General features: G+C 35.5%; 1 protein-coding gene across 2 annotated transcripts in view; it reads right to left on the reverse strand.

The window, feature by feature from the left end:
• WNK3 (WNK lysine deficient protein kinase 3) overlaps positions 1-26,594 on the reverse strand; it is a 128,409-nt gene that overhangs the window by 6,286 nt on the left and 95,529 nt on the right. For both annotated transcript variants that reach the window (XM_072956764.1, XM_006218265.4), the window contains exons 18-22: positions 24,791-24,881; positions 24,121-24,251; positions 22,878-23,500; positions 20,330-20,541; positions 3,062-3,264 (exon numbers count right to left, since the gene is read on the reverse strand). In XM_072956764.1, the coding sequence (XP_072812865.1) occupies positions 3,062-3,264; positions 20,330-20,541; positions 22,878-23,500; positions 24,121-24,251; positions 24,791-24,881 (1,260 nt within the window). The remainder of the gene's footprint in view (positions 1-3,061; positions 3,265-20,329; positions 20,542-22,877; positions 23,501-24,120; positions 24,252-24,790; positions 24,882-26,594) is intronic.

Here is a 26,594-nt window from a genome sequence, read left to right on the forward strand (position 1 = left end):
TTCGTACCAATCCCAAATTCTTAGTTCTTCTAAATTGATGGTCAAGCTAAAACCCTTTATTTCAACTGAAGTTTCAAACTAAAGTTAGGGTAAAGGTTTTTAGCTTGACTCAAGAATGAATGACAAGATCTCTTAAGGTAAAAAAAAAACACATTTATTTAAAGTTCAGCAATCCCTTTTTCATATCAGTTTCTGTTCTTTAAAGTGTAATTAAATTCAATGCTACTGATTTTAAAAATAGCACATATGGTATGGTCACATTTTTATAAAGCTATTTCTATGCATCCATATACAGACATAGAAAGACACCTGAAATTATGTTTAACTAAAGTTAGTGACAATTATTTCTGGGTGGTAGGATTTAAAGGTGGTATTTTAAATTTTTGTACTTTTCTGCATTAATTAAATTTTATAACAAACATTAATATTTTACAATAACAATGTGATTTTATTTTTTAAAAAGCCTAAATTGTTGATGACTTGTTACACTTAATCTTCTCTTGGACATTTCAAAAACATCTCAGATTCAAATGACCAAAACCAAACATATGATCCTTCTTCTACCAAAACACACTGGCTGCTCATGTTCCCCATGTTGACAACTGGTATGCTGGAATGATAACCAGTTAGAGCAGCCAGAAACCTAGCCTTGACACCTCTCCTCTGCCAAACACCAATTCTAGTCCATTTTATCTCTTATACATTTCTTGGAATCTGTTTACTTCCCTTCATCTCAACTTCTTTATCTGGACTACTGTGACTAACTCTTAATTGGTCTACCAACATCTACCCTTATCTCCAATAATCTCTCTTCTTTTTTTTTTAATAATCTTTCTTCTTGTTTCAAGCCAGTGATCTTTCCAGAAAACAAATCTGATCATGTCAAACCTAGGGCTTCAATGACTATCCATCTTTCTTAAAATAAAGACAAAGTTCCTTATCGTCACCATCACTAAGGTGCTACCTACCTCCTTAGATTCACTGTGCAGCAGCTCCTCTTGGTTTTCTTCACTTCAGCCAAACTTGCCTACTTTCAATCCCGTCATGCTCCGTTTCCCCATATAGGGATTTTGCATATGTTGTTCTGTTTAGAATCATATCTCCTCCCCTTTTTGCCTGGTTAACACCTACTCATCCTTCAGAACTCTGCTCAATCATCCCTTTCTCAGGGAAGCTTTCCTTAACTTCCCTTTACTAGGTCAAATTTTCCTTACTGTATGGTATCCTATATTTCTCCTCTGTAGTCCCTATTAGAAGTGCAATTTTATATTTATTTAGCTAAGCCTGTTCATATCTAACTGTCCCACCAGCATAAAAGTTCCATAAGAATAGGGAAAAAAATACTTGTTTTTGCTAATCAAACCCAGTGCCTAGCAAAGGGCCTGGCACACAGCAAAGGACCTGGCATATAACTATGAAAAAATTTTCTAAGGCTACAGAACAGTAACATGCAACGTGGGCTCTCTACACAAAGATATAATCAACTGAACCTAAAAATACAAAAAGAGTTACCATATATAGGATACCAGTATGTGTTAGGCACTTTATGGGTGTTACCTCATTTAATCCTCACAGCAATCCTGTACGGCAGGTAGGTAGTATCCCTACCTGGGATTACTCTGTTTTAAAGACATGAAAACTGAGGCACAAATGACTTGTCTAAAGTCACACAACTAGTAAATGACTGAGCTGATATTGGAACCCAAGTCTGTTTAAGAATCTTCACCACTTTTATTCATACTACATTTTCTACTCACTCTTCCTCCAAACAGCCGCCATTATACTGCAATAAACCACCCTCCTACTCTCAACAAAAGCCTCCATTTATACAGTACTCAGAGGATCTTTCACTGGCAGCACAAATGTATTTATGCTTTGAAATTTGCCTCTAAAGGCTTCCAATTTTTACAATGGTGATACTATCTGTGTATAAATTGGTGCCAGGAAAAAGATAAATACACAGAGTCCTCAAGTAGATTACACTGCTTACCAGTTTGGAAAATCTAGGGTTTTGAAAATTTTTATTCAATGTTAACACTAAATGTATTTTCAGGCTTTCTTTACCAAACCATATGCAATGACTATATATACACATACATATATATACACACTCATATATATACATACACACAAACACCCTACACATATGTAACAGACACACACATACAGATATATCTCTTTCAATTATATGGGTTGAGAGTCTAAGCCCTGAATCACATTTTTGTAGATTTACTCATTTTGAAAAAATCATACTTTAAAAATTCAAACACAGAAAAGTACAAAGTAAAATAAGGCCCAAATTCCACCATCCAGCATATTTTAATGGATTTTCCTATTTCTATGCATATATACATATATATACTTTTACATAAATAAATACTATATATACTCTTCTATGGGCCTGTCTTCTTCCCACTCTAAGAATGCACTGTGGACATCTTTCTACATTCTACATATGCCTAAGGCCATATGCAATTAACTAGGCATCTTGTCCATAAACTTAAGGCACCTTTTATAATATTCTAGCTTAAAGGCCTTTAAAAGTCTTTTTCATACTAAACACATAAGACAACTTATTGGCTCTGAGAACATTGATGTACAATATAAGATAGCTTTTCTTCAAAACCCAAACTCTTCTTGTACCACAGGATTGAATTAACCCTCACTCCATATACTTTCTTTTTTGACACTTGATTTTTTTTAGCTATAAAATAGTCTAAAAGAAGGGTCAGCAATCTACAGCCTGCCACTGCTTTTTGCAAATCAAGTTTTAATAGAATAAAGCCACACCCACTTGTTTAGGGCTGCTTTTGCAGAGTTGAGTAGTTGCAACCACATGGCATGAAAATATTAACTGGCCCCTTCCCAGAAAATGTTTGCTGACCCCAGGGTCTAAAAGATACTTTGCTCAAAGACATAATGAATTTAGACAAGGATAAAAGTGTCTATGTTGTCAAGTCACACCACTCTCTCATAGTGACTGTAACCACAGGCCTAAGTGAATCAGTTTTTATGGTTTTTAGTTCTCATAAATAAAGAAGATCAGGTATAAACAACTTACTTCTTGTACTTTGTTCCAGTTGTCTGTCTCTAGTTTCTGTTGACTCTGTTTAAGTTGGTTTAAACTTGGCTTAATAAGAGAACTTCCTACTGTTTCCTTTGTCCAGTCATCCACCAATTTGTGCAAGTCATCTGTGAACATCCCTTTTTTACTAGCTGGAGATTGCTGGCATGACGCTGCACTACTTTCCACACACAGCGGATCTATAAGGAAAAAAACCAGAGAAACCATGGAAAGGAATTCAAAGTGATAAATAAATACTCTTTTTTGGCCAATAATGCAGAACCACAGATAAGGTAACCAGACATTTAGCTTATCTGGGACAGTTCTGATTTAAAGCTGCTGCTCTGGTGTATTTACTAACAGCATCCCTTTCACCCTCAAAAGGTTCCTCTTGTTTGGACAGTAAATTATATGGTCATCTTAGGTATAAGTCAAATATAATAAATAATATCTCAAAAAATTAGTATCAACCCTAATCTTTTCATCAGTTTCCTCAGACAGACACTTAGAAAGAAGAGTTAGAAAACAATTAATGTTAAAAGTAGAAAGAACCTTAGAAGTCCAATCCAAACCACTTGTTTTATAATGGCGGAAATGAGGCCCAGAAAAAGTAAATTGACAAGCCTGAGTTCTTGCAATTAGTTACCAGCAGAGCCAGGCCTAGAACTCTGAATCCGAGACAAGAACTCTCTATTTTCAATATACTATACTGACTTTCAACAAGCTTCAGGAAACCAGAATCTCCCATTTCATTTTTTAACAAACATTTCTGTTTGTTAATGATAAAAAGAATGTGTATCTAGAATGGCAGAAACAAGGATGCAGATGTTTGTGAGCCTCATGAGTTCTGGAGCACAAGATGTCCAAATAGATGAAAGAAATCAATTACAGATGTCTCCATCAGTGAAAAGTTTCCTAATCTGAACATCACACTAAGTCTTTAAATTATTTAGTATTATTATACACCCTTACTAAACCTTTCTTACAGAAAAGATTCATAAAATTCCTCTGATTTACATGTCAAAACTTACAAAGTGGGTCTAAAGTGAACTTTAGGAAATACAGTTGTGAAATTTAAGCACAATAACATCTCCAGGGATTTAATTAATGTGAAAATTTCTCAATTGTTATGGTACTTTTTTTTAATTGTGAAAAATTATGGAAAATGTAAAAAGATAATGCAAGAAGCCTCCATATTAACACTTTCAAAGTAGTTTTCTTTAGCTTCTTTGAAGGTTCAACAAGTATTGCTCTATTTTTTGGATGGAAAGATTGGGAGCCAGGAGGCAAATAGCTGAGGTTATATGCTGCAGTGAGAACCCAGGTATCCAGACTATTTGGTCAGTGTGCTTTCCACTATACCGTGCCAACCCATGCAACATACTGGGAAATGGATGAGAAAATTGCTTAATAAGGAGAAACATGATATTCTCAATGATTACTTATACATAGTCTGTTATTCTCTATGACCCCTGAGCTACTGAAGGCTTATGTTCAAAGAAATTAAAAATTAAATGGAAACATATTAGTGAAAATTGCTTAGGAAGAGTTTAATGAATTAAGTAGAACACATTCTCATATATAAAAGAGCTTTATAAAAATAATGTGTTTGCTAATTTGGGGCAACCATGATGTAACAAAATGACATACCAATCTTGTTGGAATTCCTACTTTTCTGAGACTTAAAGCCCAAGGACATACAAGTCAGCATATAATAAAAGTATCATTTTCCTGTTACCTCTCTGTACATTTATCTAATTCTCTGTCAACTCCTGTGAGAGAACAAATGGCACAAAAATGTTGGGGAAGGCTCTGGAGCGGAAGCCTTTATAGATTATGTTCTTACCCTGGAAAAATGTCAGCAGGTAGGAATAAAAAGATGATGGCCAGAAACATATCCAAATTAGTGCCAGCATTTTTGCCCATGTAGCTTCTTTTAGGAGTATTTTTGTGCTCATTCCCTTTAGTCTCTAAAAAAAACTTGTTGCACAGAGCTAAGTTTGAATGTCATTCACTTAAGAACATTTCTTTTTTTGCTGTTGAAGTACAGTCAATTACAGTGTGTCAATTTCTAGTGTACAATTTCCCAGTCATGCATATACATACATATATTTGTTTTCATATTCTTTTTCATTAAAGGTTATTACAAGATATTGAACATAGTTCCTGTGCTGTACTGAAGAAACTTTTAAAAATCTATTTTTATATATAGTGGCTAACATTTGTAAATCTCAAACTCCCAAATTTATCCCTTCCCACCCCCTTTCCCTGGTAACCATGATTGTTTACTATGTCTGCGAGTCTAATTCAAACATTCACCCCAAAGTTCACAGCAGCACTATATACAATAGCTAAGACATGGGAGCAACCTAAATGTCCATCGACAGATGACTGGATAGAGAAGTTGTAGTATATTTATCCAATGGAATACTACTCAGCCTTAAAAAAAGAATAAAATAATGCCATTTGCAGCAACATGGATGGACCTAGAGATCATCATTCTAAGTGAAGTAAGCCAGAAAGAGAAAGAAAAATACCATATGATATCACTCATATGTGGAATCTTTAAAAAAAAAAAGGACACTATGAACTCATCTACAAAATACTTAAGAACATTTCTGCACTAAGGGAAAACCGAATCAGGATTTTTCTTGTGTACGAATCTGGTGGAACAAGTGATCTTGATGCCACTTAAGTGAAGGAAGAAATAATTAACACACCAAGTATTTTTTTTATTGAGATAACATTGATCTATACATTATGTAAGTTTCATGTGTACTACATTATATTTCTACTTCTGTACACCTTACAGTGTGCTCACCACCAGAAATTTTGTTTTCATCCGTCACCATACAGTTGACCTCCTTTACCCACTTCACCCTCACCCTATTCCTCCCACTCTGGTAACCACTACTCTGTTCTCTGTATCTTTTTTTGTTGTTGTTGTTAACCAAACCAAGTATTTAAATGAAACAGGGGCTGAGGCAAGACTACTGCTAAGTAGGCAACTGAAAGGTCTATGTACACACACCTTCCAAAAGTTACCAAGAACAATATGCCATTGGAGAAGGAAGAAATGTTATTTGAAAGTTATTCAGTGCCTAACTGTGCTTCACACACGGAAGGAACATTTATTGATTTCATTGGAGAGTTATTCATATATTGAAGTTTACAGACTTTTTAAAAATTACCCAACCAATACACATTAAAAGAAGTCCTCTACAAATGTGTTTTTATGATAGGTAGTAACACTACTTGTTAACTTCAAAGGTGCTCTTTAATATTCAGTCCTTATTTATGAAATGAATAAAACCAGAGTTCAGTCCTTGGTGTTCTTTTCTGTTTTCCCCTCAAGGTGATTTCTATGTTCAGATAGTAATCACCCACCTGTAAGTTTCTTTCTCATCTCAAATCTTGATCTCTCTTCAATCCAACCCCACAACCAGCTCCCAAACGTGTTTTTCCACTTCAATGTCAAAAAATTGTTCAATTCAATACACCTAGAATCAAACCTGTCATGTCTTGGCATGACAGCTGGCCTGAATATTGTATTTCTGTTAAAGATGCCACATTTTCTCCAAACCACCCAGACTCAGATCTTTTGGCTCTCCCCACAAACACACACATATCCAGTTCATTATCATATTATGACAATTCATCCTACATAACATCTCTCATCTATTTTCATTTCCACAATTCTCTAAGCTCTTAATCCTGTCATACATGGACTGCTATGATTGCAATGACCTAAACAGATTCACTCCCTGGCCCCAGCCAATACACTCTTCACATTGCCACCAGATTAATATCAGTTAAATGTCATTTTCAGCATTTCACTCCTCAGCTCAAAAAAACACACCAAACTTTAATAGTTTCTTAATACTAACAATAGTGGGTTTTCAACTTGTTTAGGTGGCAAAGCCCTTAGTAGTCATGGTTGTCTTTGCAGAACAGATACATTATCTTATTTATTAACCTTAAGCAAATATACTATCTCATTTATTTAGCTTAAATACATAGCTATGTGTTAGATTAAATATATTATCTTATGCCAAACTATAACATAGATAAGAAGTGGCAGTTGCCAAAGGTTTCTTTAAAAAAAAAAGTGTGAAAAAATCCCTTATAATGTAAACCCCCCATCTAACCCAACTATTATATTCTCTTTCTCCCAAATAAATCTTACATTTTACCATTTGCATGCCTTTATATTATGCAGTTCTACCTACTGACAATACTCTTCACACTCCACTTCATCAATTTTAATCTGGTCCTTTTATCTTTCAAGACCAACTCAAATCTTACTTCCTGTATGAAGCAGTCTCAGACCACTATGGCCCTGAATGATCTTTCATTGCCTCCTTTCAATCCACTGTAGACACAATTTCTGGTATTGGGAGGCAATGCAGCATAATAGTCAAGAGCCAAGGCTTTGGGGTCAGACAGATTTGGATTCCTTCTCCTATGAAATGAGATCCTAGGGAAGTTGGCTTAATCCAAGTAACTGTGGAGTCCTTGCCCGTAAGAGACACAGATGTTTGAAGAATTGAGATTATGTAATGCAATTATGTTTCAGGGCTCCCAAGACCACTCATGGATTCAGTGATTCAACAGAAGGCTTCAGAGGACTCAGCATACAGTCTTACTGACAGCTAAGTTTATTACAGTGAAAGGATGCAGAATAGGATCAGCAAAGGAAAAAGACACAGGAATCTAGAGAAATTCATGCACAGACTTCCTTAAGCTCTTTTCCTATGGTGTGGAGGTATGCTCCTTTCTCTCAGCAACAGAAAATGCATCAACATATGGGTAAATTTCTGGCCAGGGAAGCCCATTAAAGACTCAGTACCCAAGGTTTTTACTGGGGACTGGTCACTTAGGCACCTTCTGCCTAGCATGTACCAAAATGCCAGACTCTATGAAAGAAAGCAGGTACTCGGCATAAATCACATTATTTGTACCAACAATCTAGGCAAAGTAAACTATACTTATCAGGGAAGAAAGGGAAACCAAGTCCCTACACACCAGCCACGGGCCAACCCTGGAAACAGGGCTTTCCAAAGATAGCAATCTTGTGCCTGCTATGTTAACTCTTTTCTGCACAAGTTTAGCACAGTGCTCACGTTATAAGTTAACCAGACATGTACACTGTAGATACCATTATATTGCAACATCATGCATCAGTTCGAGTTTCTCACAAAACAGGTATAATTGTGGGCAAGGGAAGACGGATGTGGATCTCTAAATATATGTTAAGGCAGTGCTTCTTAAAAAGTGTTCTGTGAAAAGTAGGTTCTGTGGTAAAACTGTTTTGGGAAATGTATATTACTTCCCTTCTTGAAAATTCTCACTTCCTAGTAGCACATTAAAGGATCTACAAGGTTCTATGGTGAAAAAACTGGTTTTTATATGATTGACTTCAACATTTCCTATTTGATCATGCAATACCCATTAACTCTTTGCTGACAGTTTACAAAATGCTGTGCTAAGGCCAACAAGTGTGTCCACCAATCCTAGCCAAATGGGGAAAACATGAAATGACAGCAAGCTTTGAAAGAGAACTATTAGAGATAGAAATATGAAATCACTTGGTCCTGTGATGATAGTCAATGAAGTAATAAAACCACTAGAAGGTATGTGTGGAATACCCTATCTTTGCAAACTTGGCTTCAATGAATTCTTAAAAACAGAGAGAAAATGAAGATTAGGTCCCACTTACAGAAACAATATTTTAATATTAGGTCTGCTTAAGAATCAATCTAAACATTTTAATAAATAAGTTAATTTAACAGAAGTTTAATAGTGAGTTACTCTCCTTCCTACCTGCTAGAAACTAATTTCAGGCTTTCAGAATGACTGAGTGAGGAGGTTATCAAATCCTTTCCCTCAAAAGCAAATAGTAAAACTAGACAAAACTCTCAAAAACAACCATTTCAGCAATCTGGAACTTGTCCAAAGGCATACAACAAAATCAGAAGCATTTGTTCATGAAAACTACTCAACTTTTAAGAACTGTGCAATCAGTGGTGTTTTGGCCCAAGGCTGCCCCTGTCACCCCTGCCCCAGCTCTTTTTGCCCAGCAATTCAACCATAGCAGGGCTGGCTGAGAAAACAACAGGCTTTGTTGCCACAGGGAACTCAATTGATTTGGAGTTTTAGAAACAGTAACTCCATTAACCTGAGGTTTACAGGGAGATCTGGGAAGTGAGACAACCATAGGAGGCTTGATCAATTCTCCACATATCTCAGGTTGAATGGAAAATCATTACATGCACAGCAAAGACTTGAGGGCCTAAACCATACACACATCACTGGCAGACAGACCCTGCATGCAGAGAGGAGGCATGAGAGATCCCAGAGGAGAATAAAAGCTGGGTCAGACTAGAAAATGGCCTCAAGTTTGAATGAGTTTCCTGGTGCACACACAGATACATCAGCAGAAAGTGGAAGCCCTACTGGCTTGAGGTGCTTAACTGTAGCCTCTAATTAGTCTCTGGCTGAACACTAAACATTACAGATAAAGAGGTCACTCCCAGGAAGCCAAGCTTAAAAGTGAAAACTAGGGGAAAAAAACTGAGTAGTGACATCAGCAGCTATACACTGCAGGGCAGATAGGTTTCACATGTTTAGTCCATCAATAAAAGATGGACAGGATGCATGGAGCAGCTATCTGAGAATTCTGAATAGTAAATAGTAGCAAGTGACTAGGGAATAAGACCAAAATTCAAGTACCATTAAAATGACAGTGAGTTTACCAATATTTCCTGTCTAGTATCCCATGGTTAACCTGAAAGTGGGTACTGGGGTATTAAATGAGAGCTCTCCAGAGGAAATCCTCTACTTTTGGCATGAGAAATAGGAAAGGGAACTTCTAAAATTCTCATATAGAAATCACCCATTTTCTTCTTCTTTTTTATGTATTCTTTCCCCAAGCCCCCAAGCAATTCTGTAGTGGCAGAGTCCACAGCCATGATGGAAGCTCATGGAAGCCAAACTCTGAGAAAGAGGACCCACCCACTTCTGATTAGTGGAGTTATGGTCCCATGAAAGTGAAGACAATCATTGTTGCTTTATTGCTCTCTCTAGTCTCCCAAAGCTTGGCCCTGAACATGTGCACAGTGGTAGATGTGCACAAGAGAGCAGAGAAACAACAATCTCAGATTTCTGGCTGAGGAACAAAAAAAAAAGTCAATGGGAATCAAAAAGTACTGGAGGTGGGGAGGGTTTATAGCTCAAGTGGTAAAGTGCATGCTTAGCATGCACCAGGTCCTGGGTTCAATCCCCAGTAACCCCTCTAAACATAAATAAACCTAATTACCTCTCCCCCACAATAATATAATTAATTAATTAATTAAAGTATTGGAGGTATTGCAGGGAGGGAGTAGCTGAGGAAAGTTATTTTTGAATGCCTGGGTTTACTACTCAGCTGTGTATACACAAATCTGATACTATTCAGCATACTGAAGACATGAATACTGAACTAACAGACAACATCCCTAGGCTGAGACCCACTAGGAGACCCACATGTGGAGCAGGTCCAAGGAACACCACAGAGGCAATGTAACTGAACTGACATTAGAACAATGGACCACAGAAGACAGGTTGCAACTCATAAGGTAAAAATAACTGGGTCAATTACCTCCTATAACAAATATCAACATTGTCTACATAGGATTTTAAAAAGACACCAGAGTCTTAGAATGTTCAAAACGTCCAGATAATGTTCAGTATGACTTGGCATACACAGAACCAGGACAATTTCAACTCATATGGGAAAAGATAACCAACAGATACTAATTCAAGGATGGTACAGATGTTGGAATTATCTGAGAAAGACTCTAAAGCAGCTATTATAAAAATGCTCAAATAGGTAATCATGAAAACTACTGAAACCAATGATAAAATAGAAAGTCTCAACAAAGAAACAGATACAGAGAAATTTTTATAAGTAAAATTTGAAAATCAAAAAATACACAACAACCCCCAAAAAGCCTCCTTGGATGGACTCAACAGCAGAAAGGAGATGACAGAATTCAATTTTTTTCAAGTTTTATTGACATATAAGTGACATACAGCCTGTATAAGTTTAAGGTGTAGAGCATAACGATTTGACTTACATACATCATGAAATGATTACCACAATAAGTTTAGTGAACAATTCATCATCTCATATAGGTACAAAATAAAAGAAAAAAATTTTCCTTGTGATAAGAACTCTTAGGATTTACTCTCTTAACAATTTTCATACATAACTATAGCAGTGTTAATTATATTAATCATGTTGTATATTATATCCCTAGTACTTATTTATCTTACAACGAGAAGTTTGTACCTTTGACTACTTTTGTCACCAAAGATACTGCATTTTTATTGACTATATTCCTCATGCTGTACATTTCATCCCTGTGACTCATTTATTTTGTAACTGGAAGTCTGAACCACTTAATTTCCCTCATCTATTTCACTCATCCCCCCAAACCCCCAGAAAATTCAGTTTTAACAACAGAGAAATAAGATTGAAAAACAAAGATGAACAGAAACTAAAGGATCTACAGTGCAATAGCAAAAGATCTAAAATCTGAGTCATCGGAGTCCTAGAAGGAGAATGAAAAAAAGAGTATGATTAGAAAAAAATATTTGAAGAAATAGCAGCTGAAAGTTTGCTAAATTTGACAAAGGACATAAGCCTACCATATTCAAGAAGCTCAGTGAACTCAAAACAGAAATAAACACAAAGAAACTCATACCTACAAACATAAAACTTGCTGAAACTGAAATAGAAAAATTGCTGAAAATTAAAAGAAAAAAATTATGAAAGCAACCAGAGAAAACCAATGCATTTTATACAGGAAAACAATGATTCAAATTTCTAGGGATTTCTCCTCACAAACCATGGGAAGCTAGAAGGAAGTGGCATAATTTTTTTTAAATGCTAAAAGATGTAACTGTCAACCCAAAATTCTGTATACAGCAAAAATATCCTTCTGGAATGAAGTGTGAAAAAAGACCTTCTCAGATAAAAAAAAAAGTTAATAGAATTTGTCACCAGCAGACCTGTTCTAAAAGAATAGTGCTAAAGAAAGATCTTAAACAGAAATTATATGAGTAGGAAATATGAAAAAGCAGAAATGAAGGAAGACCAACAGATATCAGGGTAAATGTATTTTTCTTTTGAGTTCTAAAACTCAAGAAAAAATGAAATTTATAACACTGTGTGATGTAGTTTTTCACAGATGTAGATGTAATACATAAGACAATTATAAAGAAGGACGAAACCTATATGGATGTAAGGTTTCAACACTCCTTTTGATGTGGTAAACAATTGATTTTAAATAGACTGAAAAGGTAAATATGTACATTATAATCCCTAGAACAACCACAAAAAATATACAAGGAAATAAAGAAAACACAAAATAGATAAATTAAAATGGAATACTAAAAATATATTCAAATAAACCAAATGAAGGTAGAAAAGGGGAAGAAAAGGAATAAAAAACATAAACAGAAAATAGATTTAAAATATGGTAGACCAAAATCCAAACATATAGATCATTACATTAAATGTAAATGGTTTAAGAATAACTGAAAGACAGAGAGTAACAGAATGGATTTTTTCAATATGACCATAAACTGCCTGCAAGAAACTCATTTCAAATATAACAATATAGGCAGACTAAAACTAAAAGGATGAAAAAGATACACCATACAAACATTAACCAAAAGAAAGATGAAATGAGTGTCTGGTATCAGACAAAGCAGATATCAAAGCAAGCAGAAATAACCAAGAGTAAAGAGGGATACTACACAATGATAAAAGAGATTCAATTCACCAAGAAGACATAATAATGCTAAATGTATATGTAACTAACAAAACATCCTCAAAATACATGAGGCAAAAACTGACAGAACTAAAAGGAGAAAGAGACAAGTCTGCAATTACAGCTGGGGTCTTCAACACTATTCTCTCAGTCAACAATAGAAGTAGTGGGCAGCAAATAAGCAAGGATATAGAATAATTGAACAATACCATTCCAACATCTAGATCTAACTGACATTTATAGATCACTCTACTAAAGAACAACAGGGTATACAATATTTTCAAATGCACATGAAACATTCACCTAAATAGACCATATCCCGGGTCATAAAACAAACCTGAACAAACTGAAAGAAATCAAAACCACTAACAATATATTCTCTGATCATAATAAAACTGAAGTACAAATTAGTAACAGAAGTAACAAGAAAAATCTCAAAACCCTTGGAAATTAAACAACACACTACCGAATAAACCATGAAACAAAGAGAAAGTCTCAAGGGAAATAAGAAAAAAATTGGAACTGAAAATAACCCCCAAAATTCAACATATCAAAACACTGGGGATCCTAGAGAACAAAGAATAAACCTTAATGTGTGAAAAAAATTCTAAATCATTTAGGAGGTCATAGGATCCCAGGATGGAATGCATTTGTCAAAATACATAGAACTTCATGGCACAAAGAGTCAACTTTAATGTATGACAATTTAAAAATTCATTTAGGAGGTTCAAGGGATTCCAGGATGGAATGCAGAATGTGACAAAAGAATCTAACCATATTACAAATGCATAAAAGAACCGTGTCACATAAAGGGGTCAGGGAACAAGTGCTGACCTACGTAGCTTTGGAAAAGAGCCATACCTATAATACTAAAGGCAAAAGAAACTACCCATAAGCACTGCATTCTGGTTGATAGAGGTGTTTCTCACTGGGTTATAAATTAGTAATTCTGAAACCACTATACCTTACACTGGAATTGAACAATTAAATAAATAGAGGATGGTGAGAGCCTCTCATTGTTGGAGTGAGAGTTTACAGATAAACAAGGGAAGAAAGCTATACAACCCATGTGGATTGCACACCAAGCACCCAGATCTTAGTTTCTAATATATTCCAGAATAAAATGAATTAGGCTTCCTTATAGAAATGATGGCTTCTAGGACTGAAGCAGGAAATACACAAGATAAGCTTGGAGAATCTTCTGGTGCCAGTGTAGAGGAGCAAAACTTGCCACCCCAAAATATCTCTTTGGCTTGTGGATTATTTCAATCTGAAAACAATCAAAGCCCAAAAGACCTGGGAACAAACTTTGACCTTCCCCCTAACTGCCTAAAAGAATTGAGACAGAGGGCCTGTTTCCAGTATAGAGCCATCACCAGAGATATCTCCAAAGAAAAGGGCTAGGTGTGGTGAGGGAAACTCTAAGCAGGGCTAAAGATCAGTCCACTCAGTGTCCCATTGTATCTACATGGCCCAGCAAACGTTTGCTTTTCCTTCTCCATGTGAATTGCCTTCCTACCCTTTGAAGTCCCAAACCACTATTCCCAACATCTTCTTTTGTTCTTAGCTAAAAATGGCATTTAAGGTGAGGGCTTTGGCCATTTTGGTGAGTTACTCAGTTTTCCTGGATCTCTCCCATGTATACATGTTATTAAACTTTTGTTTGATTTTCTCCTATTAATCAGTTTCATGTCAATTTAATCCTTAGACCAGCCAGAGGAACTTAGGACAGAGGAAAATTTATCCCTCCCCAACACCAGTAAGTAAAGATGTGTTCAAAAACAAAATTCTACAAAATAACTTACGGGTAATCCTCAACACTGTCAGAGTCATCAAAAACAAAGAAATTCTGCAAAAACTGTTAAAGTTAAAAGAAACCTGGGAGACATGACCCCTAAATACAATGTGGTATCCTGGATGTAATCCTGGGACAGAAAATGGATATAATGTGAATGTATCAAGATTGGTTTATTATGATGACAAATGCACCATAATTATGTATAATATGTTAATAATTGGGGAAATTGGATGTCAGGTACATGGAAACTTTCTTTACTAGCTTAACAATTTTTCTGTAAATCTAAAACTATCCCCCCTAAATAAAACCTAATTTAAAACATCTTAATAGATGGAGCTAAATTAGTGCTTATAGGAAAATTTATACCATTGAATGCTTGTATTACAAAAAGAAAGGTCTCACATCAAAAATCTAAGCTTCCATTTTAAGAAACTAGAAAAAGCAAAATAAAAACAAGGCATGCAGAAGGAATGAAATGATAAAGAGCAGAAATCAATGAAATTTTAAACTGGAAAACAATAAAGCAAATCAATAAAAGCAAAAACTGGATCTTTGAAAAGATCAATAAAATTGCTAAATATCTATCAACACTGACAAAGAAAAAAGAGAAGATACAAATTACAAATATCAGAAATGAAAGAGGATATTACTATAAATATTCAAGAAATTAAAAAGATAGTAATGAAATACTCTAAACACAAAGATTCAGCAGCTTAGATGAAATAGACCAAGTTCTCAAAAACCACAAACTACCAAAACTCACCCAATAGGAAATTTATAATCTGCAAAAGCCTGTAACTACTATTACAGAATTTGAATTTGAAGCTAAAAAACCTCCCCCAAAAAGTCTCTGAGCTCACATGGTTTCATTGGGAAATTCTTCTAGACATTTAAAGAAGTAATACTAACTCAACAAAAACTCTTTCAGAAAATAGAAAAAGAGGAAGGAGAATGCCTTCAAAAAACGCAGCCTAAGAGCCTAGGTAAACTTGCTCTTAAAACAATGAAAATATGGGCAAAACAACTAAAACCAACCATTTTGAAACTCTGACAATTATCCAAAGACACAGAACAAAATAAAAATCATTCATCCAAGACAAACTACTGAGGTCTGTGGCATTTTAACATGTAGCAATTCCCATCCCTCCTTCCTCCCCAGCTCAGTGTTGTAGTAGCCAAAAGCCAGCAGCACTGTAGACAATGGGGAGAACAGAACTCTTTTTGAGCTGCCTTAAAAGCATCATCCCTGGAGCACAGTCAATATTTTGTCTAAACTTGCAGCAACCTGGGAAAATCTCTATTCTCAGTGTGATGAATATTTGATTTCACTTAGACCTCAGCTCAGCCCACTCAGACATGAGTATGAGGGGTGGGGAGAGGGTAGGAGGCTACCTCCAAGACATTACTGAAATAATAGGAAAGTGCTGGCAACAACTCAGAAGCCTAAGGCTGTGATTTCAGTTGGGGCAAATAAGAGCCTAGTCTAGAATTAAAAAGGAATGCTAGGACAAGTAGATAACCATAGGAAACTTTGAAAATTTCTGATATATTCCTGAGAATGTAAATGTTTGCCATGCCAAGAAAGACCTGAGAAAGAAGAAGGGACTAGTTACTCAATTCTGGCTGAACTTGAGTTTCTGGGCAAGCAGGAAGTAAATTCAAAGGGTGTCTTACAAACTGAAGCCTGAACATGTGCCTTCTCACAGAGATCTCCTTGGCAAAAAGCAACAAGACAAAGCATTTAATGAAATCTTCCAACCAATCATTGGTTCACGACTACAAGTACTGGCCCAGGAGTGAACCCTAGCATATCAGGCTTTACACATTTTTTAGAAATTTTTTAGCGAGCAAAGAACTCGTGGAATATAGAATTAGTGAAGGAAAATCACTAAACAAATAAGCAGCAACAAAAAAATATTAACAATTATAATAAGCAAAATACAGCAACAACAAACCTTGGTTGTTGTGGGACACAACTGCAGCCAGTCAGTGACACGGGTTGGTAAAAGAATTTACCAGAGATGAAGGAGAAGAATAGTAAAGGACTTTATTAGGGTACACTGTCATAGACAACAGTGGGCCACAAAGGTGAGAGGTGCCTGCGTGAGCACTGAGGGTCGGCTGTTGGGGTCTTTAATAAGGTAGGGTCACAAGATGTCTGATGTGTACAAGTCTCTGGTTGTAGGTGAGGTGAAAGGTTTAGGGTCCATGAAGGGTGGTGGGGTTTATGACTCTGATAAGGTAGGCTGAAACAAACCAGCCTGAGCTACTGTTGAGATTAGGCATTACCTAGGGCTATTAGTTTGTTAGGGCAAACATGACCAGTAAAGAATGTACTTTATCTGTTGAAGGAACACAAGCAGACATCTGAGAGCACAGAAATGGGGGTTGTTGGACTTTGAAGGATGTCAGTTGGCCCTACAGAGGAAGGGGGTGAAAGGAATCTGATTCAAGAGCTGTTGCAATATATTATCTATAATGTCCAGTTTTATCCCAAAATTAGGAGACATGCAAAGAAATAGTAAATTATGCCACATATATAGAAAAGAAAAAAAAAGGAGTCAACAAAAACATCCTGAAGGAGGCCTACATTTTGGACTTAGTAGACAAAGCCTTTAAAATCAGTTATTATAAATGTATTCAAAACAACTTAAGGAAACTATGCCTAAAAAATTAAAGGAAAGTATATGATGACAATGTCTCACACCAAATAGAGAACATCAATAAAGAGATAGAAATTATTTTAAAAAAATAGAAATTCTGGAGTTGAAAAGTATAAAAACTGAAACAAAAAATTCATCAGAAAGGCTCAACAACAGATTTGAGTGAGCAAGAGAAAGAATCAGAAATCTACTCTGAGGAACAGAAAGAAAAAAGAATGAAATAAAATAAACAGAGGCTCAGAGACCTGTGGAATACCATCAAGCATGACAAAATATACATAATATAATGGGAGTCCCAAACAATAAAAAGAAAGGGGCAGAAAAAAGTATCAATGAGATCCATACCTATGCATAGCATAATTAAATTGATGAAAGTCTAGGTGTGGATCTCATTGAATTTACTCTAGAGAAATTTTAAAGAGTAAACTAAAATCAAAGCAGGTAGAGGGAAGTAAATAGTAAAGATCAGAATATAAATAGATGAAATCAAGAAAAGCAAGTAAAGAGAATCAATGAAACTAAAAGTTGGTTTTTTTGAAAAGATCAACCAAATTGACAAACCATTAACTAGACTAACCAAGAAAAAAAGAGAGAAGACTCAAATTACTAAAATAAAAAAATGAAAAAGCTGACATCACTATAAATCATACAGAAATAAAAAGGATTTTAAGAGAATACTATGAACAACTGTATGCCAACAAATTTGATATTTTAGATGAAAAAAATCTTAACACAACAAGCAAAGAGACCGAATTTGTGTCTTAAAAATGTCTAATATGTAAAACCAAGGCCCAGATGGCTTTACTATTTAATTCTACCAAACAATTAAGGAAGAATTCACACCAATTCTTTATAAACTCTTCTAAAAAACAGGATACAAAAAATGGCAAAAGTCTTGAATAGGCACTTCACCAAAGAGGATATATGTATAGCAAATAAGCATAAGGAAAAAACATACAACATCATTAATTCGTCAGGGAAATGAAAATTAAAACCACCATGTAATACTACCACATACCTAGTAGATTGGTTAAAATAAAGAATAACAATAATACCAAATGCTGAAGAGCATCAGAGAAAATGGAAGTCTCATACATGCTGATGGGAATGGAAAATGATGTAGCTGCTTGGGAAAACAGTTCAAAGTTTCTTAAAATTTTTAATATAGAGGGGAGGGTAATAGCTTAGTGGCAGAGCATATGTTTTAGCACGCACAAGGTCCTGGGTTCAATCCCCAGTATCTTAACTAAAATAAATAAACCTAATCACCCCTCCCCCCTAAAAATAAATAAAAATTGTTTAAAAGAAAAAAAATTAAATATACATACCATATGAGTCAGCAATTTTACTTCTGGGTATTTTATCCAAATGAACTGAATACTTGTGTTCACCTAAAAAGCTTTACATGAGTATTTATAGCAGCTTTATTTGTAAAACCCAGCACTGGAAAGAACCCAAATATCCTTCAACAAGTGAATGGATAAACAAACTGTCGTACATCCACACCATGGCATATTACTCAGCAACAAAAAGGAACAAGTTATTATAACACAAAATAACTTAAAGAATCTCAAAGACAATGTTCCAGTCAAAAAAGCAGTCTCAAAAGGCATGTTTTTACCATGAGATCCCATGGTTGATTAGAAAGAGGCAGTGTAGTGTAAGTGCCTGACAATTAACGTTTTTGATTATAAGTGCCTGCCATTAAGCTTTTGATTGCTGAGGTATCCATTTCAAAGAAATCCATATCAAATAAACACACTGCCAGCTGTACAACTAGACAAAGAGCCATGCCACCCAACGCATGAAGTTATACCCTTTTAAAAAGCTCTGGTTGACCTTGATAACTCATAACTGAGTGATCCTGCTTTTCTCTTCCTGTACTTTAATTCCTGCTCTCGTGTTTCAAATTCACCAATAAAGAGTGAGCCTGTGAAACCCTAGGCTCTCCATCCTCGATCCCAATAAGGAATAACCTCTACTCCTGTGCACTCTTGCTCTCTAGTGCATGCTTCCCCCTGCTCCTCCAACCTCTTGCTGTGTGGCCCCAGGTATGATGTTGATTTCCCAGGACCTGTGAATAATAAACCTGGTTTTATCAAAGTTCCTTGATGGTTGTTGCTGAGGTGCATCATGCCATCATAATAAAAACCACAAGGGCTGGTCTAGCCACGACGTTGGCTCCAGTAGGCAGACATCTTTTCTCTGACCCTCTCTCCTGCCTCTCTCTTCCATTTTAGAGGATCCTGTGATTATTACACTGGGCCCACCCAGATAATCCAGGATATCTCCCCATTTTTAAATGTTGATTAGCATCTTTACCTCAATTACCCTTTGTAATATAACTGAACATAGTCACAGGTTCCAGGGATTTGCACATGGACATCTTTGGAGGGGAGGCATTATTCTGCCTACTACAAATTCTGTTAAGATCTCATATCTATCCTTGCGGTTCATCCTCAACCCCCACCTTGACCATGCACATGTAACCAAGGAAGTCTGACCTGAGTAACAACTTCTCTAAAAGTTAAGTAGAGACTGATCCTCTCTTTTTACAAATTAAAGATGTACATTTTTCTAAGATTCTCATAATAAATAAAGATCTCTTTCATCAGATAGAACATGACTATATTTTTAAGATTATCTTAAAATAACAAACTCATCAACAAACTGTAAATGCTAGACCAGCAGTTCCCACCGATTGCTAACATTTCAAAAACTATTCTTGGGATTGAAATTGGGCTTCCCAGTATTTATTTTCCAAATGAAAACATAAAATACTCATCTGCTCTCCAAACTCTATCATCTATCCTCACCATTATTTCATAAAAGAACATTTAGCACCAAAAAGGTAGAAAAGAATCTCAGAATAATATACACCTCTTTAAACCATCTTAGCTTGATAAAAATAAACATATTATCATTATTTTTCTAATTTTGCTGACCTTTGACCAGTTCCTTTTAATCACTTTTAAGACTGATTTACCTGTAGCAACTGTGCCACTGTCCACATGTGTCAAGGACTGGGGACGGCTTCGAAGTTTGCTCTTGAAAGATCTTGGTCTGCGTGGTGATGCAGGTGTCAGAGGAGTCTCTGCTGATTGGATTTTACTATCTTTAATTGCCCGAAGGCGTTCATAGAGCTCCTGCAGCTCCTTATTCTGCTGGGTTTGAAGATTTACCACCTCCTGAATGTGTCTGAATGAAAATTATACAGAAAGCATTTTAATGGCACTGGCACCATATAGATGAGCCAAAGAACTCTACACCAGTACAAACAAGTAAAGTTTAACAAGGTATTTAAGAATGTGGAAATGCAGAATATTTTCACAATTTCAGGATGTTAAATGCCTTTCTAAGTACAACATTGAACTAATGAGACATAAAGTTAAATAAACTGATACCAAATTTCAAAAATTTCAATATAGTGAAAAACAATTAAAAAGTTAAATGTAGTATAGTCACATAGTATTGATAACATTAATTTTGCTTTATTATATGTTGCAAGTATAAACAGGGAGAAAATTTGTAACATACAGTAAAAGGTTAATATTCAGAATATATAAATAGCTTCTAAAACTTAGTAAGAAAAAAAGAAACAACTTTATAGAAAAGAGGGGAAAGAATAAGAAAAGATGACTCCAAAGAAGAGGAAGCACAAGTAGCCAATAAATATGAGATGCACAACCTCGCTACTAATTAGGAGAACACAATTAAAAAAAAATTTTTGAAATCCCAGTCTATCCCACTGGGATTTCAAAATTGTAGAATAGATAAGCAAGATTACACTGTATAGCACAGGGAAATATACACAAAATGTTATGATAACTCACAGAGAAAAAAATGTGACAATGAGTGTATATATGTCCATGAATGACTGAAAAATTGTGCTGAACACTGGAATTTGACACAACATTGTAAAATGATTATAAATCAATAAAAAATGTTAAAAAAATAAAAATAAAAAATAAAATAGTACTTTCCAAAAAAAATTTTTTTTTAAATTCATCTGATTGGAATCAAATAAAAAGGATCAATAATATCCAGTTCAATATTGTTAAGGCGTCAGAAAACAGGCATTTTCATATATTTTTGTTTGGTATATAAAATGATATATTTACACTGGATGACAATTTTAAATGTACACACCTTTTAACCCAGCAATTCCACTTTTAGGTTATCTATCCTATAAAAATACTCAACATTAAGTATGTCAAAATATAAGGATGTTTATGTCAACATTGTTTACATAAGCAAAATATGGGATAAAACAAATGCCAATTAAGAAAAAATTAAATAAACTTTAAATGGCTATATGCTACTCTATAGTGTATAGGGAATAAAGATTATTGGTATACATGAATACTCAAACATGAATATAAAGAGACAATGTTAACTCCTAAAATTGTAGAATAATATTTATTATGATCCAACTTTTGTAAAATGCAGAAACTATATATTTATAAATGCATAGAAAAATGACAGGCACAATATGCACCAAACAGTTCACAGCAGTTGCCTCTGAGAAATGAGATTAGGGCATGAGAAACAGGAGATTGTTTTGTGTGCTTTTTTTTTCTTTTTTTTTACTGTTTTGATACTATGATTTATAATAAAAAAACATGTATTTGGTCTTTGTCCCTATTCCTGGCACACAATTCCTAAAATCCTTGTAATTTCCTAAGTGATTAGAGCAATGGGAGGATCTTTTGTTATATTTGGTCTTTGGCCCTCAAATAGTTCCAGCTCCTGCAATAGCTCCAAAGTGATAAAGGTAATAACAAAGTCTTATCATTCAAAACAACCACTTTGAATCACACCTGAATTTATATTAATGAAATGAGTTTTGGATAACCCCTAAGGATGGGGGCTAGTTGCCAGGGGAACCAACCAGGTGATTAGAGGGTGGGAACTTTCAGCCCCTCCCCTCCCTATCTCTGGGGAAGGGAAAGAGGCTGGAGTGAATTAGTTGGCAATTGAATTAATTGCCAACCACCAATGATTTAATCAATCGTGCCTACTGTAATGACGTTTCCATAAAAATCCCTAAACTACAGGGGTTCTGAAAGCTTCAGGTTGGTGAATATTTGGAGGTGCTGGGAAGTGGCACTCTTGAGAGGCCATGGAAGCTCCACGCCCCTTTCCCTATATCTTGCCATCTGACTGTTCTTGAGTTGTATCCTTTTATAATAAACCAATCATCCAGTAAGGAAAATTTTCCTGAGTTTTGTAAGCCATTTTAGCACGTTAATCAAACCTGAGGAGAGGTTCGTGAGAACCTCTGATTTATAACAAGTTGGTCAGAAGCATAGGTAACAGGTAACTACCTGGACTTCTGATAGGCATCTGAAGGGGGGAAGTCTTGTAGGATTGGGCCCTTAGCCTGTGGAATCTGATGCTATCTTTGTAGTTTTCGATCATAAATTTTTGTTCAATCATTAAAATGTCACCAATCCTCAATTAGCCACCAGTCAAATACTTAGTTCTATAAAACCCAGCACAATCAGATTTTCGACAGAAGATAAAGTCCTTACTTTTCTCGTAATCTTTGAAGCTCCACCTTTAAGTCCTCATCCTCTATTTCTGACTCATCATCAGAACTCATTGGGGAAGATGGTGAATAGAAGAGTGAGCTCTGTGGTTGAACACAGGCTTTTTCTTCATGGAGTGGTAAACATTTTTCTCTCTCTGGACCAGCCTTTACCACTGATTTCCCTGTGCCAGCAAGAGTGGCTGAAAATTCACCATCAGAGCTAGGCTGTTTCCCGACAGTAAGTATCTCTTTCTCTTTAAGCAACAGTTCAGATCCTGACTGCATGCTACTTCCTGTGGCTGAATTTTCTTCCAATTCCTTTTCTGGAGTTATCAAAGATATATCAATCTCACAAGCTGTACTGAAAGATGAGAAGTTATCAGCTTGTTTGGGAATTTTCTTTTCTTCTTTAATGGTTTCCTGTAGAACTGGTAACTTCTGAGAAGAAAGTGAAGTTTGTGGCTTGTGTATGGTAGGTTCCATTTCTACTAACTGGGACTTTGCTGTTTCAGTAAAGGGTAAAGCTTCTTCACTAGACTGGCTTGTCATTTTACTGAATGCTGGTGTGTGTTCTATTCCAAAAGATGTCACTTTCACTGACTGCTGCTGAGGAACTGTGATCACCTGAAATACAAAAAAGGCAAAGGTGGATGGCTCCACCTAACCAAAGAGTAAACCCACAAAGAAATTCAATATTAACTTATGGTACAGACAACTGGATGGCCTGCTGTGATGTACACACATTGCTAATACCAAAACTTAAAAATCCCACCTATACTCCCCATATTAAAAGTTTTTCAATTGGGCCTCTTGTAAAGAGAGTTGGCTTCATATTGCTCACATAAAATTCCACAATTTAAAAAATCCCTATGTATACCTGAAACTAACACAATACTGTAAATCAACTATACTTTAATTTTTTTAAATATTAAAAATTTTAATTCCATATATAAAGTTGCTGAGATTCTAAGGGAAATGAAACTGGATTTATAAAAAAGATGACCCAACCACCAACCAAAAAGTGATGAACCATTTCTGTGCTCTTTTCCAGCTACTAAAATCCCCATTTCTTTAGACTCACCTTTACTGGATGGCTACAGAAGGTGAGGGGATACATATAAGAGGAATAAATTAAATATGATAATGATCTGTATTTATATAATTACCATCTACAGACCAAGATCTTCAATGCCCTTGCCTTTTATAATGCCCTTGTAGATAAGGATTCAACCAAAGATACAAACCTGGAACCGACCCCGCTGAAATGATCCACTCAACGCTTTACATCTGCTTGAAGCCCTAGTATCAGCTGCGGACTCTCCTGTCAGAGGGATGGGATCAGGAGCAACTGCTGATCTCATATCTTCTGTTTCCACTGCAAGTTTTGCCAAATTATAAGCAGAAAGGAGAAAATTGTTTGTTAAGACTAAATTTGTTTACATTACCAAAAATGAAGAAAAGTAGAAAAAGCTTAACTCCTGCTAGACAATTAAAAAGTGTTAATGTAATAAGCAACATTGTAGAAGTCCCTAACTCTAAATCAGACATTGCAAGATTTATCCCAAGACTTAATATCTATATGAAATGAATACTTTAAAACCAAATTAATTACAAAAGGAAAAATAAAATGGCAATGACATTAATGGGACGTGTCACATACATGGGCTACGTGGAAAAAGTGGCAAGATTTGTGTATGAACAACAACAAAAAGAAACAGAAGTAAATGAAAAGTGATGTTACCTAGTCTATGTCCCTGACTGTAAGCACACTACCTTGACGGACTTTTGATCTCTTGAAAAAGCTGGTTGACTGCCGTAGCCTGTATGCCCAGCTTTTTAATTTGCGAGTCCAGGATTTCTTGCTAATAGGATTTTTGAGACTAGGACAAGTAAAGCTTAGGCCAAAATATCCACCTCCTGTCTGCAGATGAATGGCTCCACCGCTTGACACAGCAGCAGGATAGACCTCTGGATCCCCTGGAAGTGAAGCATCTGGGGACATCTCCTAATGGAGACAAAAAGAGGAAAACCAAAACGGTAATAATTTAGGTAAGTTGGAGCAATTGTTTATACCATTGGAGTCTCCTGTATGGACTAAATCAGTAATTTAAAATAGAATGCTATGTATACTTGCATTAATAGTACCACACCAAACCAAACCTGAAGTATTCAACTCACAGGAATTAAGCCTTCCACTTTCTTTAAAAATATTATTTAGGCTTCAGATAAATAAAAGAGCAGACCATTAAACTTCTATCCTAGAATATTATAGCAACTTTCAAAACTGAAAATTAAAGTTAAAATGATTTCCTTCATATGTACCAATTTACTAAATAAAAAAGTTACTGAAACCCTATGCTCTTAAAATGGAAATTTTCATTTATGCTCATATTATTTAAGAAGAGTTAGTTAAAGATGCCTGACACACATGATAAATACAGAAAAACAAGATATCTAGGCCTTCAGATTTACAGAGAAATATTACCAAATCAAGTTTCTTACATTATGTAAGCACACAAAAATTTACGATGGACCTCAAAATTATTTCAAATTCATGCTCTAAAAATTGTTAACATCAGGCCACAGCTTGCTATAAAATCACTCTTCCCTCTTTTTCTCCTCCCATCCCTCCCCTCAAAAGTCAGAATTAACTGTTATATTCTAAATGAGTACTTTAAAAAATAAATTCCCTATAATAATTAACACAAAAAATTGATATACACAACCAGAAATACTTTGGGAAACATTAGAATAGTCACTACTTATTTAGAAAATTAAGAGAGTATTCAAAAGTTCAAAGAATGGGATTTAACTTTTGTCTGAAGGAAGACAGCTTAAGTGGCACTAAGTAAACTATAGTTTTGGGTAAGCATTATTAACACTTATGGCAGGTCAGCAGTTATTAAAAGTTAAGTTCTGAACAATCAATTTTTATTTTCCAAAGTCCCATTTTAGACTAATAATAATAATACTTTTATAAAGAGAAAAAAACTCTCAATATTATTATGATGTAGAAAGTGTTGTATTGGTCCCACTGAAGATATAGAAAGTGTTGTATTGGTCCCACTGAAATTACAGAAAAGATTTTTAATAAGTAATAACTGGATCAAGATGGTAAATTAAATACAAATTATTCTAGCTTTCCTTACCAATCCAAATCCACAGCTACGACAGGAAAAACAAATGGAGACACATACATATATGATTAAAGGAGGAAAAAGCAGTCCATGACATATGCAGGAACTGTTTCAAAATGCTGCAAACTCAGGTGGCAGATGTGGCCAACAGGAGAGAAAGCCCTGGCCAACCAAAAGGATGAGTGGTTAGATAGAATGCTTACAAAGCTATGCTAGATCTGTCACTTCAATATCATCTCATAAGACTCTCCTACTAGTCTTCTTTTGGATCCCTGAACAGGCCTCCACCTGTGAATGTCTCCATCACATAAAAGTCCTTCTTTGATCATGAATATAAAGTAATCCTTTAGTCTTTCTATCATAGCCCTTTATTTATTTGTTTAGGGTTTATCTTCCCCCTACTAGAACGTGAACTTCACAAAAACAGAGATCTTGACTTACTCACTGCTCAGCAGACATTCACTGAATGGAAGAGTAAACTGGTTGGGGTACTAAAGAAGGAACAGCCAGGTAGTTTTGCACCTTCCCTCCCCACCTCCACAGCCAACAAAAGACAGCAAAGGCATCTGCTCCAAATAAGA

Source organism: Vicugna pacos, chromosome X, assembly GCF_048564905.1.
Source record: "Vicugna pacos chromosome X, VicPac4, whole genome shotgun sequence".
NCBI lineage: Eukaryota > Metazoa > Chordata > Mammalia > Artiodactyla > Camelidae > Vicugna > Vicugna pacos.